Here is a 15,897-nt window from a genome sequence, read left to right on the forward strand (position 1 = left end):
TATTTCTTTGGGTTTAGAACACTATCTAACTTTGAGACACAATTCTAATTACATTTTTATCTTTTCTATTTCAGATTAGGTAGTGTGCATTTTTTGTTTGCTTTCCCTCTACGGGGCACGTGAGGGCATAGTTACAAGGGGATTGCACCACCGGAACATCACTTTTTCTGATGTTCTGTTGGTGCATTGTCCTGCTCCATATTCACAATGTGGCGTTAAGTCACCTTTGTGTGGCCTGACGCCGCTTTGTAAATATGGTACCCTCTCACACAGATATCTGCGTGAACGGGGCGTGCAGTGGATGTTGCTGTGGGTGGCCCACTGCAACACCCATTGCTTTCTGATGCTGCCCAGATTCACAAGGATCTGTAAATCTGAGGCAGTGCCAAAATCTAACGCCATTCAAAAGCAGGAGTTAGATTGGCGCAACAATTAGAAATACTTTTATTGCTCCTTGGTTTTATTCTTTCTATGAGTGCTGCATTCTGTAAGAATGTAAGTAAGAGCAAATTGCCTTTAACCCCTCCCACACTTGTGACGGAACCGCTCCGTCATGCCCCTCGGGTGGGCTGTGCTGGTGATGGAGCGGTTCCGTCACGGCCCGCTCGCCGCGCCTGCGCGGCGCGTTCTATTGAGCGGGCGGGGCCGTGACGGAACCGCTCCGTTACAAGCACAGCCCACCCGAGGGGCGTGACGGAGCGGTTCCGTCACAAGCGTCGGAGCGCCGCGTGACCCCCCCCGCCCCCTAGCGCTGCGGCGGAATTGCCGCCGCAGCGAAAGGGTTAAAGATTGTTTATGTGCAGGAAGGAGTCCCTTCCTGCACATAAACAATCATTCCCTGCGACACAGACATCCTTGCACTATGGCGCACAGGTGTCTGCGTTGGCGCGAGGCAGCTTTTTTTAGTGGCAGCGCAAGGGAAAACACAGGGGTGCAGCCTATTCTTGGACATCCGGAGCCTCCCTGCATTTTTTAAATTACTCAGCCTGGCGTACCAGATTTGCTGGCAACACCGCGCTGCGTCATTTCGTTATAAATGTACCGCTTGCTTTGCAAACCTTTTTACCTGTTTATGCGACTATTCATCGCAACAAAGCACTATTCACTTAATGCCTTTTTTACACACTCTAGAGTATCCCACACAGGCACTTTTTGGCCCTGTGTTTATGAGCTACCAATAATAGGCAACACTATATTGCTTTGCTGTTTTTCCAACAATGAGGGTCTCCTGAGACTTGTTATGCTGTATTAATGTATATCAGAGGAGCCTTGACTATGAGGAAAACGGTATGGCACATCCATTATCTTGTAAATTGGGCTAGTATTGAAGTGTTGTATTTATGTACCTTGGTTGGTGATTAATATCTATTGGACATTACAGCCTATGCTGTTGTTGTATGTGTTTGCGTTTTATCTAAGATCACTGACAGCCTTTGCACCGCTGCTGATGTATGATTTATCTTGATTTGAAATGTTCTATATTTTTATGCTTTTATGTTTTTTGCCAAACAAAGGACTTTTGACCTGAACAAGAATGCATGCATGGGAGACAATAGACTTTACTTGGAGGGCAGCAAGTAACGTTACCCCAATAGGAGACCTCTTTAAGGCGGATTTGTGCTATTTGGAAGGGCGAAGAACACTTAAGATATTCCACCTCCATAATATTTGCAATACTGCAGGCTATGCAAGGCAAGCAAAGATTGTCAAGGTCTGGTGGATACTTCTTCTTCCGATGGGACTGCTAGAGATATGGGCGAGCCCCTTCCAGTAGCCACTGTGCCGGACAGTGCGTAGACTACTCGCCGAACTACTTGTGCCTTCTAGAATGAGCACAGAATGGAAGGAAAAAGCCAAAGACAAAAAATGTTGGACTAAAGACCCTAGAGGGACAGGTGCAAGGAAAAAGACCTAGGGGTTTATTTACAAGCCCCTTGCGCCGCTGGTATGTCACTTTTTCCCATATTAAAAGTGGTGCACCCGCGGCGCAAGGGGCTTGTAAATAAGCCCCTGAATCTTGAAGATGAAGGCAGAAACAGCGCATAATTCGGGAAGGAAGGAATGGAGCCATGAATGCAACAAGTTACTTCGGATGTATTGCGGAGCACCAACAAATACTGGCCATTGCCTTAAATTCCTTACAGAGAGGTAGCTATCCCACAATCCCTCCTGGTAGATATCTTAGATTGGGATAGCTGGGGTAGAGAAGCCTGCCCCATCCACCATCTTGGATCTGTCAAAAGACAAGGAAGGCTCTGCCTAGGGGCTTCCTGGAAGGTTGTTGTGCAAAAGGAAGGCAACATGGAGGGAGGCCATGAGGGTTCTAGATGAGGGGTGTCAGAACCCGAACAACTCTAACCACCGAATGCGGGGCAGCACTTAGACGCAGTAGCCGCAAGGCACTCTAAAGCAAAGCTTCTCCTGTAAGGCACAAACGCCGCAGATCAGACCACTGGGACACAAGCACATACAGGGAACAATCGGTGCTGCTGTTCTCAACCACTTCTGACCTATATGACAAATATACCTGGAACAAATACTCAGTACAGTCAATAACATCAAACGCACTAACAAGTTATGAGAATATGGGTATTAATATTAGGGTAGTCTCCACTTTGTACAGGGCAATAGGATCACTAGCAGGGCAGGAGACTACACTGTGTACTGCTGTATTGCCTGTGTTATGTCACATGCCAATAATATGCCATCTATGACATCACCCTCACCGCTACATTGCAGGTTAAGTATAGGTAGAGGTAGGAGTAGTAATTATATGCCTACACCTTGTGCGATAGTGGTAGGCAACCAGATATTATTTTAGACTGATACAACCAACCTCAAGATAGCATTATACAACCTGCTACACACAGACGCTACACTGCCTCCAACCCTTGCTGCCATGTTTCTGTCCCAAGCCCTGCTCGAGTCCCTGTGTGCTTCTGTTTCCTCCAGCTCTGCTGGGGGAGTTTTATGTACATTTCTCCCTCTTTTCTGTGAACTGTGAATGAGTGACGGACCCCCCCCATCCCCCCTTTACCCCTAAGCCGGCATGAAGGAATGCCGGCCTTCCCCTCACCTCCTTCCTCTCCAGCATGGCTTGGTGGATGACATTGGCCTCCTTCCTCTTGTCCAGCAGCCGGATGTACGGTGACAGCGCCTCCTCGTGGCTTTCTGGAAACTTCCTGTGGGAAGGAGAAACAGCCTCGGTTAATAGGGCACTCTTATTGTTCTACCTCTCCAGAGAGGCAGAATTCATCCTTGCAAGGCGTACCTGACTGACGTGTGAGGATCAAAAATTAGCTAGCATTTGCGCCAAGAATTTTCAATTCTATTAAGTACACGGAGGCGAGGATTATGCTTCTCTTTCTTTTACTGTAAACACACAGCAGCCAATAAAAACACAGTTTAATAACTTTAAACTACATTAACCATGATGCTTGGCCCAAGCCACGCCTCCTTTAGCCCTACAAGAGCCCTGGTAACAGTCCTATCTTCCTCTTTCTTTGCACGAACATGCAGAATAAGTCCAAAGTCCAAAAGTCTTATATATTCTCCAACATGGAATAACACGGAAATCTCTTCCAAACTTCAGAATAATCCACAACATGGGAGAACAAGGAACCCGTTCCAACTTCCGTCATCAGCAGAAGAATCTTCAATCTTTTTTCTTGTCATTACCTAGAAAGAAAATAAAGAACCCATAACTTCTGTATAAACCAGCGTCAATCATAAAATAACGGGTGGGTAAGCATGATCATAGAATGACATAGCTGGGTGGGATAATCCTCGCCTCCGTGTCCTTAATAGAATTGAAAATTCTTGGCGCGAATGCTAGCTAATTTTTTATTCTATTACAGGACCGGAGGCTTCAGATTATGCTAGTTTAACGGTGAATCAAAAACAACAGAAGTAATATCTCCCACCGGCTTATAGTAGAACTGTTTGAAAGTGGAGTCAGACGACCAATCAGCACAATGCATTATATCATGAATATTAGCTCCCAGCAAATATGACTTCGAAGCCATAGCACCCCTCACAGAGTGCGCCCCAAACAGTTGAACATCAACACCAGCTTCTTTCATGATAAACTTCAGCCACCTAGCAATAGTGGCAGAGGACACAGGTTTAAACGGCTTTTGCACAGCGATCAAAAGCTGGTTAACCCCAGGCGGCCTCAAAGAACGAGTACTCTCCTCGTAGGCTTTCAAGCATTGGACAACACAAAGTTTGGCATTACTATGAAAGGCATTATATTCAATCATTCTAGACATTGTTTTTGTGCGACCTGTAATAGTAAAGGAAACTCCCTCTGGAGTAAATACTCTACCTGTAATATCCAGTGCACGTACGTCCGAAGATCTCCTGCATGCTGACAAGCACAGTAGCATAGCGAGTTTAGCTGACAACTGCTTCCTAGAAAGCACCTCATTAGAGGGCCAGCCATCCAGAAGTTTGATAACCAGAGAAACATCCCAAAGCCCTGAATATTTTGGCCTGGGAGGATTTGCAACGCAAAATCCTTTGAGGGGCTTGCACACCAAGAGATGCACTCCCACTGGTTTCCCATCTATGTGGGAGTGTCCCGCGGAAATAGCCGATCGGAAGTTATTCACCGATCTATAGGCTAAGCCGCTAGCTGCCTTTTCAGACAAAAAATTCACAACGTGTGAAAGGCTTGCCCCCACGGGATCCAAATCCCGTTCCAACATAACGGATCACTGAAATAATATCGACTACCAAAATATCGACTACCCAAAATATCGAGGAAAAAATATCTACAACCAAAATATCGAGTTTGTATGTACAAACAGGTAAGTACAAAAATATTGAGTACAAAATATCGTTTACAAAAATATAGTTGTAAAAAATATCGACTTTAATAAAAACAATGTTTAATTACATTAATATAAAAAATTAATTACTAAAATATAATTAACAATACTTAAAATAACTTTTAATAATTAAATAATTAATGAAAGTAAAAAAATAATATTTTTTTAATCATATTTCTTAAAACATATATATATATATATAGTAACAAAATTTAATTAAATAATAGCCAATATTATTAACGTACAAATACAAAAGAGTAAAAATTACTATTCCCACTGCAAAGAGTGCAACAGTGGATATATGACGTTACAACGCAACTTTTACAACGCACTACCATTACAACGTAAGTATTGGTAAGTATATAATAATTTTTTTAATTTAAATTATTTAAAATTATTTAAATATAATTTAATTTAATTTAATTAAATTAATGTAAATTTAATGTTACTTTATTTTTTTTTAATTTTATTTATTTATTGGCGTAAGAAAGTTGAGTGCACCGTACATCGCATATAAAGATATACATATGAGTCGCCTACAACCCCAACGGGCCGGCTACATGTATTCACAACAGTGATAGATGGTGGAGGATGAACACAGCCCATCAGCTGACATCCAACGGACCGGCGGCGTATTATCAGAAAATCCATTAGCTGTTAACAGTGCCATTCTTGCCGATATGTTCGATAGTATTCTTAAATTTTCCCAATTTATTTTTTATAAACTTAACCAAACAAAAAAAGAACAACATATTACCCAACCTTCGATTCCCTATCGCCACTAATATTCTGCATCACAGCATCCTTTCTCCCTAGTGCCCATACTAACCAGTAGTACGCTCTAATTGCACCTTCTGATGATGATATCACTCAGTGTCTGCTTCCGAGTCAGATGTGCCGTGCTTTAGTAAATATGTGCGTAGAAACCCCCAATAGTCTCTTGGTCTAGATCCAATTGGCAACTCCTCTTCGTATGTATTGAGTGTGTCTCGACAATACACCATATCCTCAATCCAGTGCTTCACCTCCGGTATCCTCCTGCTGTTCCAATGGAGGGAAACCCTTCTTTTGGCTAACAGTAGCGCAACCACACAGAATTTGCGTTTCAAAGCTTTGAGCTGTGGAACAATACCCAGCAAACAGACCTTAACATCACAAACCACAGCAACTCCGAGCATTTCAGTTAGAATCTGCACGACCTGTTCCCAGTAACCTGCTACCTTGCGACAGTGCCAAGCTAGATGCATAAAGTCCGCATCCTCTTGACTACATCTGCAACATTTTGAGTCGTCTCTCAAACCGTATTTATATAGTCGCTGGGGCGTATGATACACTTGATGTAGATATTTGTAATGTAAGATTTTTAGATTACCATTAGGTGTCAACATGCCAGTAAGCATACAAGCGGACTCCCATTCACCTTCCGTTAGATGGTCCGCTAGCCCAGAGTTCCACTTATCCCTAGCCTTGTCTGTGTTGCCCCCCACAGCTCCCTGAATGCTCGTGTATAGTTTAGACACTATGTGTGATGCTGTGGGTGTGGTGAGGAGCAGTTGCAGGGGTTCCAGTGTCTTTGGTTCTTCAGGATGTGTGGGGTAATGTTCCCGAAGTGCTCTCTGTAGTCGGTAGTAATTAAAGCTAAAGAGCGGGGACGGGTTGCTGATGTATTGTAATTCGTCCAGGGTCTGGAATTTACCATCCTTATACAGATCCCCCAGCGTGTCTAAGCCAGCCCTTTTAAGCAGGTCCATACCCATCTGTTCCTGAGTGACCGAAAGTGCCGGGTGATGTGCCAGTGAAAGCCTTGGTGCATATAGTGGTAAGCTGTGTGCTGCTTTCCCCATTAATCTCCAAGCCTCCGTGGTCGTATTTACCGGATTGATGTCGCGCTCATGTAGCCTAGGACGTTGATGTGTCAGTATGCTAGACAGAGGAATCGGATCCGCATCCCCCGCCTCCACAGCCACATGTGTCAAAAAGGGTATATTGTGGTGCCAGAAATGTGCGAATTGTGCTTGAGCGCATAAGTAGTATAGGTAGAAGTCAGGGACCTTAAATCCCCCCTTAGCATATGGCAGTGTCATGGTGCGCATTTCCATCCTCGCCTGTTTGCCTGCCCAAAGCAAATTAAGTACCAACGTATTAATACTACGGAACACTGCAGCTGGGGGTTTGATCGGAATATTATTGAATAAGTATAGGAACTTCGGTAGAAGTACCATTTTTATGATCGCGGCTCTATCTGCCAAGGATAAGGGAAGTCTGTTCCATCTTTTAATTTTATCTTCAAGGGCCGCTATGGTACGCCCGTAATTCGTCCGTATGACCAGTTCCGGGTCTCTGTGGAACCACACACCCAAATATTTTGTCGGTTCCTCCTGCCATTCCAGTGGGTAGTCTAATTGTGTCGGGCGCGTGCTGTCCGTCAGCGACAGGATAAGGGATTTATCCCAATTTATCTGCAGACCGGACTTCTGACCAAATTTTATGTATTCCCGCAAGAGCGGATTTAAATGCTGTTCAGGGTTTTTTACATAGAGCACCATGTCGTCCGCATAAAGCGAAATGTGTATTGGACGGGAGGGCATTTGAAGTGCAGAGTAGTGATGGTGTTGTCGGATTTTACAAGCCAGCGGCTCCAAAATCAATGCAAATAACATCGGGGAGAGTGGGCAACCCTGTCGAGTGCCCCGGCCTATGTGAATCGGTTCCGAAATGTACTTGTTCACTCTAATGCGTGCAGTTAAGTCAGTGTACAGCATTGATATCCAACCCAGAAAAATCAATGGGAATCCCATACGCACCAATACTGCCCGAATAAAAGGCCAACCAATAGTGTCAAATGCCTTTGCGGCGTCAAGCAACACAGCCACAGCTTTCGTTTCAGGAGCCAGGTAATGCGCCAGTGCAAACAATGTGCGGGTGTTATGTGTGGTGGCTCTATCAGGGATGAATCCGGACTGGTCGGGTCTTATTAACAGGGGCATAAGAGGTTTTAGTCTATCAGCCAGCAGACTAGCTATTATTTTCGTGTCTACGTTTAATAACGAAAGAGGGCGGTATGAATCACATCTGTCCTCTTGTTTGCCCGGTTTCAGCAGTGTGACAAGCAATGCCTCTCTCAGGGACGCTGGCAGTGTTTGGGCTTCATGAGCCGTCCCGTATAGACGCACCAAATGTGGGGCAAGTAAGTCAGCATATTTTTTATAAAATTCTGTTACGAAGCCATCCGGCCCTGGTGCCTTGTTATTTGGTAAGCGCTGGATGGTGTCCGTTACTTCTTCCACCGTAACTGGACGTTCTAAGTATTGCCTATGTCCATCTGCTAGCCATGCTAGTTCAATATCTTCCATGTATGCCAGTAAGTCAGCCTGAGAGGGTGACGGGCGCGCCTCGTATAGATTGCCGTATGTGTGCATGAATTCTGTCAGTATCCCCTTCATATCAGTGATCACCTCCCCTGAATCAGTACAGATAGATTTAATATTTTGTGGGGGTTTACCTGAGCATATTTTAGCGGCCAGTTCCCTGCCCGGTCTGCCTCCCTCCCCATATCTTCTAGCAGTCGCCCGTCTAGACACATATTGAAGCTCGTCCAGTGCGTATTTATTGTGTTCCGTTAGCAGTGTTTGAATGTCCCCCAGGACCTTCGTATCGCCTGTCCGGGTGTATGTCTGTTCCAGTTCTTGAATGGTGCGTTCTCGTGTGTGCAATTGTTGTCGAATATCTTTGAGGATACCTGAGGACGTACTAATACAGACTCCCCTAATGGTAGCCTTAAAGGCCTCCCATAGTAAGCCCGGGTCCTCCGTCGATGGGCCATTTATGTCGAAGTATTCCACTATCGCTTTATGTATGGTGTCACTATACATCGGGTCTCGCAGTGCAGTGGCATTGAAGCGCCATGTAAACGGTGGCGGGTCATAATGTGGAATGGTCATGTCCAGCAGCACCGGGTTGCGGTCGGACATTGTGCGCGGTAAGTGTTTGATATCTGTAACCCATGATAGTACTTCACGTGTGCCTAGCCAGTAGTCCAGCCTGGACCAGCTGTTGTTTGCCGCGTTAATGTGTGTCGCCGTTGTCGCCCCTGGGTTACGTATCCTCCACATATCTACTATATGAAGGTCCTCCATTACGTCTTGCAGCATCATCCTGGCCTTCCCGTGTTGTTCCGCTGTGTGTGTTGCCCTGTCTATCATGTCTTGAAGTGTGACATTGAAATCACCCCCCCACAACATGTGATCCACCTGGAGATCAGCTACTGTGTGCCATACATTACTGAAGAAGCCCGGGTCATCCACATTGGGACCATATATATTAACTAATAGAATCTTTTGTCGTCTAATTGTGCCTGCCACGACAACGCTTCTCCCATCAGCATCCCTGTGTATGTGAGTGATCTCAAAATTCGTCCCTTTCTTTATCAATATGCTCACCCCCCTAGAGTAAGATGAGTAGCTCGAGTGGGTGACGGATTCTGCCCATTTAGCGCCCAACGTGGATGTGCTATCTCGAGCCAAATGTGTTTCCTGTAAGAAAACAATGTTAACATTCAACCGATCAAAATAAGCAAACAATTTCCTAATCTTTTTAGGGTCGCCCAGACCCCGCACATTCCAAGTGAGGAATTTCAACGCACTATATTTCGCCATTACTCTCGATAGAGATAGTGGATTCCAAAAACAATTTCCGCTCGAGGAGTTGTAGTCGTGTTAGGTGCATCTCAGCCACTGTGCAATTAATTGTACTGTGCCATATCCATAACAGTGCAGAGTGACGGAATTTAAAACCTGCCCGGTCGTGTATGGCCAGAGAGATCGCCATGCTTCTCAGATACAGAATACGTAGCTCAGTGGTCTCTGATTTCCCCCCCCTCCCACCTCCCACTTTAGCACCCAAACTTTGCCAAAGCCATCCCCTAATAAACAGTAACCTCATACGAAAACTTAGTTTGGGGCGCACCCGCCTGGGGGTGTCACCAGGGTCACACAACTCCATCCACAAAGTGGACGTGGATGGACGCTTATAACGTCAGTAATGTACATTGCATAGTAATTCACCTTTCCCTCTCCTCCCGCCAACAAGAAACTTGAGTAGTAGTAAATCACAACCAAAACATCAAACTTTATCATTGCCCATGCCCTTAGTCCGGCAACAGTACGAACTTGCGCCCGTTCAGTTGGGTCGACCCGTTGGCCCACCATCGTATGTCCTCCTGAGACCTGTATAACAGCTGGTGGCGCATATTATACCTCGGGTCCCAGTGGTTAGCCATATACCCTCCCGAAATGTCTGGCCCAGCGAGTACTCACTGCTTAGACGGTCATCGCAGGTCTGATCGCTGTAATCTACAGTTCGATTGACGTGTTCCCGCAGGCGTCCATTTTGTCTAAAGTGATTCTGGCGCCAATTGAATTCGACCTGGCGCAACTTCTCGTCACCTTTCCAAAGTGGAAGGACCAGTGCAGCCTCATAGTTTTGCCAGGGACAATATGCGGATAACGCAACGCTGCACGTCAGTCCACATCGCTCGTCGGTTCTGCCCTTTCCTGCGCTTTTCGACGTTTCACATGGTGCTTGATGAAATCATATGCCGCCTGCACCGTCTGCAGAATGACAGGTTTACCCACGTTCGTAATTTTGAGTTTTGCAGGGTACAGCATCGCATACTCAAGACCCAGGTCCCTCAACTTCTTCTTCACTGGAGCAAACTCTTTTCGTGCCAGTTGTACCGCCATGGTGTGATCAGGATAGAACTCCAGAGTATTCCCCTGATGCGTAACTTTGCCCATTTCTCTAGCAAGCCGTAGCACAGTGTCTCTGTCTCTGTAATTGAGCACACGGGCAATTATCATTCGTGGAGCAGCCCCTGACTTCGGTACCGGTGCCAGCGAGCGGTGAGCTCGTTCGATCAGGAACATCGGGGACAGCTTGTCGGCGCCGAATATGTCTTTCAGAAGTAGTTCGATATAGGTTTCCATTCTCCCGGTGTTGGTGGATTCCGGCAGGCCCGATATTCGAAGGTTGTTCCGCCTGGACCTGGCTTCCTGGTCCTCCACCTTAGCGCGCAGGGTCTCTACCGTCTTCTCCAAACCCCCGCAGATCTTCGAGGTGGTGTTGTGCCCGTCTTCCACTTTGGAAATTCTCTGTTCTGCTTCAACTATCCGCTCGTCGTGCTTCTCTATTTTAGCTGCCATGTTGTCCACTCTTTGCACCACGCTATCCAGTTTTCCATTCATCTCCTGCAGGCTCTGCTGGATCGCTCGCAGCACCGTCTCCATGCCCGACCCTTCCGCCATTTCTCCCTCGACTTCCAAGTCCGGGGGGGACACCGTGGTTTTCTGTTGCTTTTTTGTTTAGAACGGGACCTTGGTTTGCTGTTTCTCCGGCTTTCCCATGCTCCACTGTGGCGGAGGCGTTGTAGATGTGGTAGCCTTCGGGCTGCTAGTCGGTGCCCTGTTAGCGGTAAGGGTATCCTGGGGTGTCGGCGTCTTGGTGCCCCACCTCGGGGTACGTCTATTCATTTGTCCCAGTGGCCGCAAGGAGCGTCAGCAATGGCGCAGTTAAGCCAATTGCCCTCGGACTCCGGGATCCCCACAGGCGCGGTGTTAGGCGCAAGTCATGTCCCTCAGTGCCTGGCCGCTGCTGGGTGAGGCCACGTGGCGCTGGTCTGCACCAGCGTGTAATTCTGAACCCTGCGGTACCCTGGAAGGTTCTATGTGCTTCTGTGACCCGAGCACCAGTCTCCACCTACCCTGGGCTCTCAGCACGCAACGCGTGGATCAGCGGGATATTAGCTGCCCTCTCAGCGCGTTCCGCAAGGCTCACTCACCGGATAGGCACCGAAAATGTTGCCCGTTGTCATCAGCGAGTCCGACCCGCCTGCATTGTAGTTGGCCGTCGTTGTTGGTCAGTTGCGTTCCAGCGCCGCCGCCATCTTGTCCCCGCTGGAACGCACAGCAAAAGATATCGTTATATGCCAGATGCGGGGGATTCCCAGACGTCGCTATCTCCCAGTCTACCTGGCATCCTTCGTCCGCTCAGTTGCTGACATGGGGCCGTTCATGCTTGTCGCCAGTCTCCAGCAAGCACCGATACCTTTTAGCGCAGTGCGCGGCCATTTTGCGGCTCTCCAGCAGTGTCCCGATTTTCTAGTGCGTGCTCGGCAACCGGGCTGCGGTCACTTACAATTTTGCCATAGGATCGTCGGACTTATGTTCCGACGACCGAAAATGCCGTTTGATTGCTGCAACGGCGGGTTTTTGAGGCGAAAGGAGGCCCGCAGTTGCGTCCATCCGGCGGAGCTGACACTTCAGCCAGCCATATCGCAGTGCGCCCTCTAGCGCCCCCAATTTTACTTTATTTTTACACTGTACCCCTGTACCCCAAAAACCCAAAACTGACCCTGAACCCTAAAAAAACCCTTTACCCAAAAACCCCAAACTGTCCCTGAACCCTAAAAATACCCCTTTACCCAAAAACTAAAAACTGACCCTGAACCCTAAAAATACCCCTTTACCCAAAAACTAAAAACTGACCCTGAACCCTAAAAATACCCCTTTACCCAAAAACCCAAAACTGACCCTGAACCCTAAAAATACCCCTTTACCCAAAAACTAAAAACTGACCCTGAACCCTAAAAATACCCCTTTACCCAAAAACTAAAAATTGACCCTGAACCCTAAAAATACCCCTTTACCCAAAAACTAAAAACTGAACCTGAACCCTAAAAATACCCCTTTACCCAAAAACTAAAAACTGACCCTGAACCCTAAAAATACCCCTTTACCCAAAAACTAAAAACTGACCCTGAACCCTAAAAATACCCCTTTACCCAAAAACTAAAAACTGACCCTGAACCCTAAAAATACCCCTTTAATTTAACATAATTAGCAATTAATCAATTAAATTAAATTAATTACCAATTACATTTTAATTAATTAACAAATATTATTTAATTGCCAATTAATTAAATATTACTACCAATTAATACATTTACATATTTAATAAATAATAATTAATTACTTCCCACCCTATTCCCCTATAAACCCACAACCCGCTACAGGAAATACATTATTTTAATTTACATAATTAGCAATTAATAAATTAAATTAAATTAATTACCAATTAAATTTTAAATAATTAACATATATTATTTAATTACCAATTAATTAATTATTACTACCAATTAATAAATGTACATATTTAATTAATTATAATTAAATTACTTCCCACCCTATTCCCCTATAAACCCACAACCCGCTACAGAATAAAATTACACAATAATTAAAAAAAATTCATTAATTAAAAATAATTATAACATAAAATGACACTTTTCACACATATTATAACATAACAACACTATAAATAATTACATATTATTTAAAAAACGATATTTTTTACTATCTAGATTATATACTTGGATATTTTCACTTTCTATATTATTTACAGTCGATATTACTTCACTTACCTTAAAAACGATATTTTGGCTGTCGATATTCTGTCCTGTCGATATTTTCTCCAAACGATATTTAAAACTCGATATTCTGTCCAAACGATATTTTGGAGTCGATATTATGTCTGTGCACCAACATAACCATCCCTTCCAGGCTGAAGAATACCTTCTCCTCGTGGAAGGGGCCCAAGCCTGTTTGATGAAGTCGTTAGCTGTTCCTGAAACTCCAGGCAAGCTCCACTGTTGCCTGAAAGCCTCCATGCCATCAACATTAGACGCTGAGACATGATCAGTGGATGTTGCTCCCGAAGAGGTCCCAGAAGAAGGGACTCCGACCAGGGCAACAACCTGGGAAGGTCGCAGCACATCCCCAACAATGTCGGGAACCACGGTTGCGACCTCCACAGGGGCGTCACGAGGATCACCTCCGCTTTCTGCTTGAGAATGTAAGACGCTACTCATGGAATGAGAAGAAAGGGGGGAAACGCGTAGTTCACTGCCCCCGTCCAGTCTTGTAGAAAAGCATCCGTCGCTGCCGCCACTGGATCCGGCCTCCAGCTGAAGAATCTGGGCAGATGGCTGTTCAGCCTGGATGCGAACAAATCGGTCTGACAAGGGCCCCAAAGGTCCTGCAGCCATTGAAACATCCTGGGATTCAGCTGCCAATCGCTGTAATCCCTCAGGTGTCTCGAGTTCCAGTCCGCTACCACATTGGACTGTCCCGGTATGTATTCCGCTATAACCGTGATCTGACGGTTGAGGCAATACTGCCAAAATTCTTTGGCTATGTGCACCAGCATGGACGATCTCGTCCCTCCCAACTTGTTTATGTAGCGAACCGCTGAGACGTTGTCCATTCTGAGAAGAATGCAACACGACGTCTGCTGCGGAGACAGGGTTTTGATCGCGAAGGATCCTGCTAGAAGTTCCAAGCAATTTATGTGTAACTCCAGCTCCTGAGGAGACCATCTTCCTCCTGTTGAAACAGCGCCACAGCGCGCCCCCCAGCCCCAACGGCTGGCTTCGGATTCTATAACCACTTCTGGCATTGAGCCGAAAATGGCCCTGCCTTTCCACGCTTCCACGTGGTTCAACCACCATTGCATCTCGTCTTTCACCTCTTGCGATAATGGCACCAGGTCTGAGTAAGCCAGCCCTCTCTGGAGGTGTTGGATTTTCAATCTCTGTAGCGCCCTGTAGTGAAGGGGCCCCGGAAATATTGCTTGAACGGACGACGCCAATAAACCCACTATCCTGGCGACCGTCCTGAGTAAGACCATCTGTTTGCTGAGAAGAGACAGGATCTCCTTCCTTATGTCCTTGAGTTTCGATTTCGGAAGACTCAATTGTGCCGTCTGCGAGCTGATCACAAACCCCAGGAAGTCCGTCAGTTGTGACGGAATTAGAGCCGATTTTGCTTGGTTTATCACAAACCCCAGATTCTGCAGCAATGAAATGGTCGTTTGCAGATGTTGCGACACTAGATCTGGGTTCTGAGCCATGATCAGAATGTCGTCCAGGTAGATTATCAACCGTATGCCCTGTTCTCGAAGCTGAGAGACCACAGGCTTCATCACCTTGGTGAAACACCAAGGAGCCGAGGAAAGCCCGAAAGGAAGGGCCGAGTATTCGAACCATCGTCCGTTCCACTGAAATTGAAGGAATCGGCGATGAGGCGGATAGATGGGAATAGACAGATAGGCGTCTTTTAGGTCCAAACGGACCATCCAGTCGCCCTGCCGCAGCAGATCTGCCAACAGATGGATGCCCTCCATCTTGAAATGGTTGTACACTAGGAAGTAATTGAAGTCTTTCAAATTCAACACAAGCCTGTGACCTCCTCCCTTCTTCTGAACCAGGAAGATATTGCTGCAAAACCCGTGTGGATTGAAATCGCACACCGCAATAGCGTGTTTGTGAAGCAGTTCTTCTATCTCGCTGTCTATAAAGAGTCTCTCTTGTTGGGAAAAATGGAGAGTTCTCGGACAGGTCTTCTGCCTGGGAGCCTCGTAGAACTCCAGTTGAAAACCTTGAACAGTCGGTAAGACCCATGCATCCTGGGTCAGAAGGACCCAATTGTGAATGAAGTGCCTTGTGCGACCCCCCAATGGAATGGGAAAATAATCGATTGCGCTCACCTGTGGAATTTTGGGCGTTGAAGCCTGCTCTGTTCCCACCTCCGTGGAATCTGCCTCTGTTGAACCGACCTCTCGTGGGATAGAAAGTACCACCTCTGGTCGAGTCCCAGTCACCTCGACCCCTACCGAAATCACCTCTGGGGGACCTTGGTTGGCGAAACGGCCTGGCGAGCGTCCCCGACCTCGACCGGCCCTGTTAAAAACCTGTTGGTGAAACACACGTTTGATTCCTGTTTGAGCCTTATCGATTGAGGTGAAGGTCCCCACGTACTTGGAGACGTCCTTAACGAAGCGATCTCAAAACAGGTTACCCTCCGCTAAGGGACCTGGTTCCGCCGCTGCCAATTCGGTTAGATAAGAGTCCATTCTCATCAACAGTGACTTGCGTCGTTCAGTGGACAGCGCGCAATTGGCATTGCCTAATAAACATATGGCACGCTGGGTCCAACCAGCTAGGATATCCGGGTCA

At 46.4% G+C, this 15,897-nt stretch overlaps 1 protein-coding gene across 1 annotated transcript in view; it reads right to left on the reverse strand.

The window, feature by feature from the left end:
- Nucleotides 1–15,897, reverse strand: part of CCDC42 (coiled-coil domain containing 42) — a 257,302-nt gene that overhangs the window by 229,297 nt on the left and 12,108 nt on the right. The window contains exon 3 of the mRNA XM_078650622.1: nt 3,077–3,182. Within this exon, the coding sequence (XP_078506748.1) occupies nt 3,077–3,182 (106 nt within the window). The remainder of the gene's footprint in view (nt 1–3,076; nt 3,183–15,897) is intronic.

Source organism: Lissotriton helveticus, chromosome 7, assembly GCF_964261635.1.
Source record: "Lissotriton helveticus chromosome 7, aLisHel1.1, whole genome shotgun sequence".
Taxonomy (NCBI): domain Eukaryota; kingdom Metazoa; phylum Chordata; class Amphibia; order Caudata; family Salamandridae; genus Lissotriton; species Lissotriton helveticus.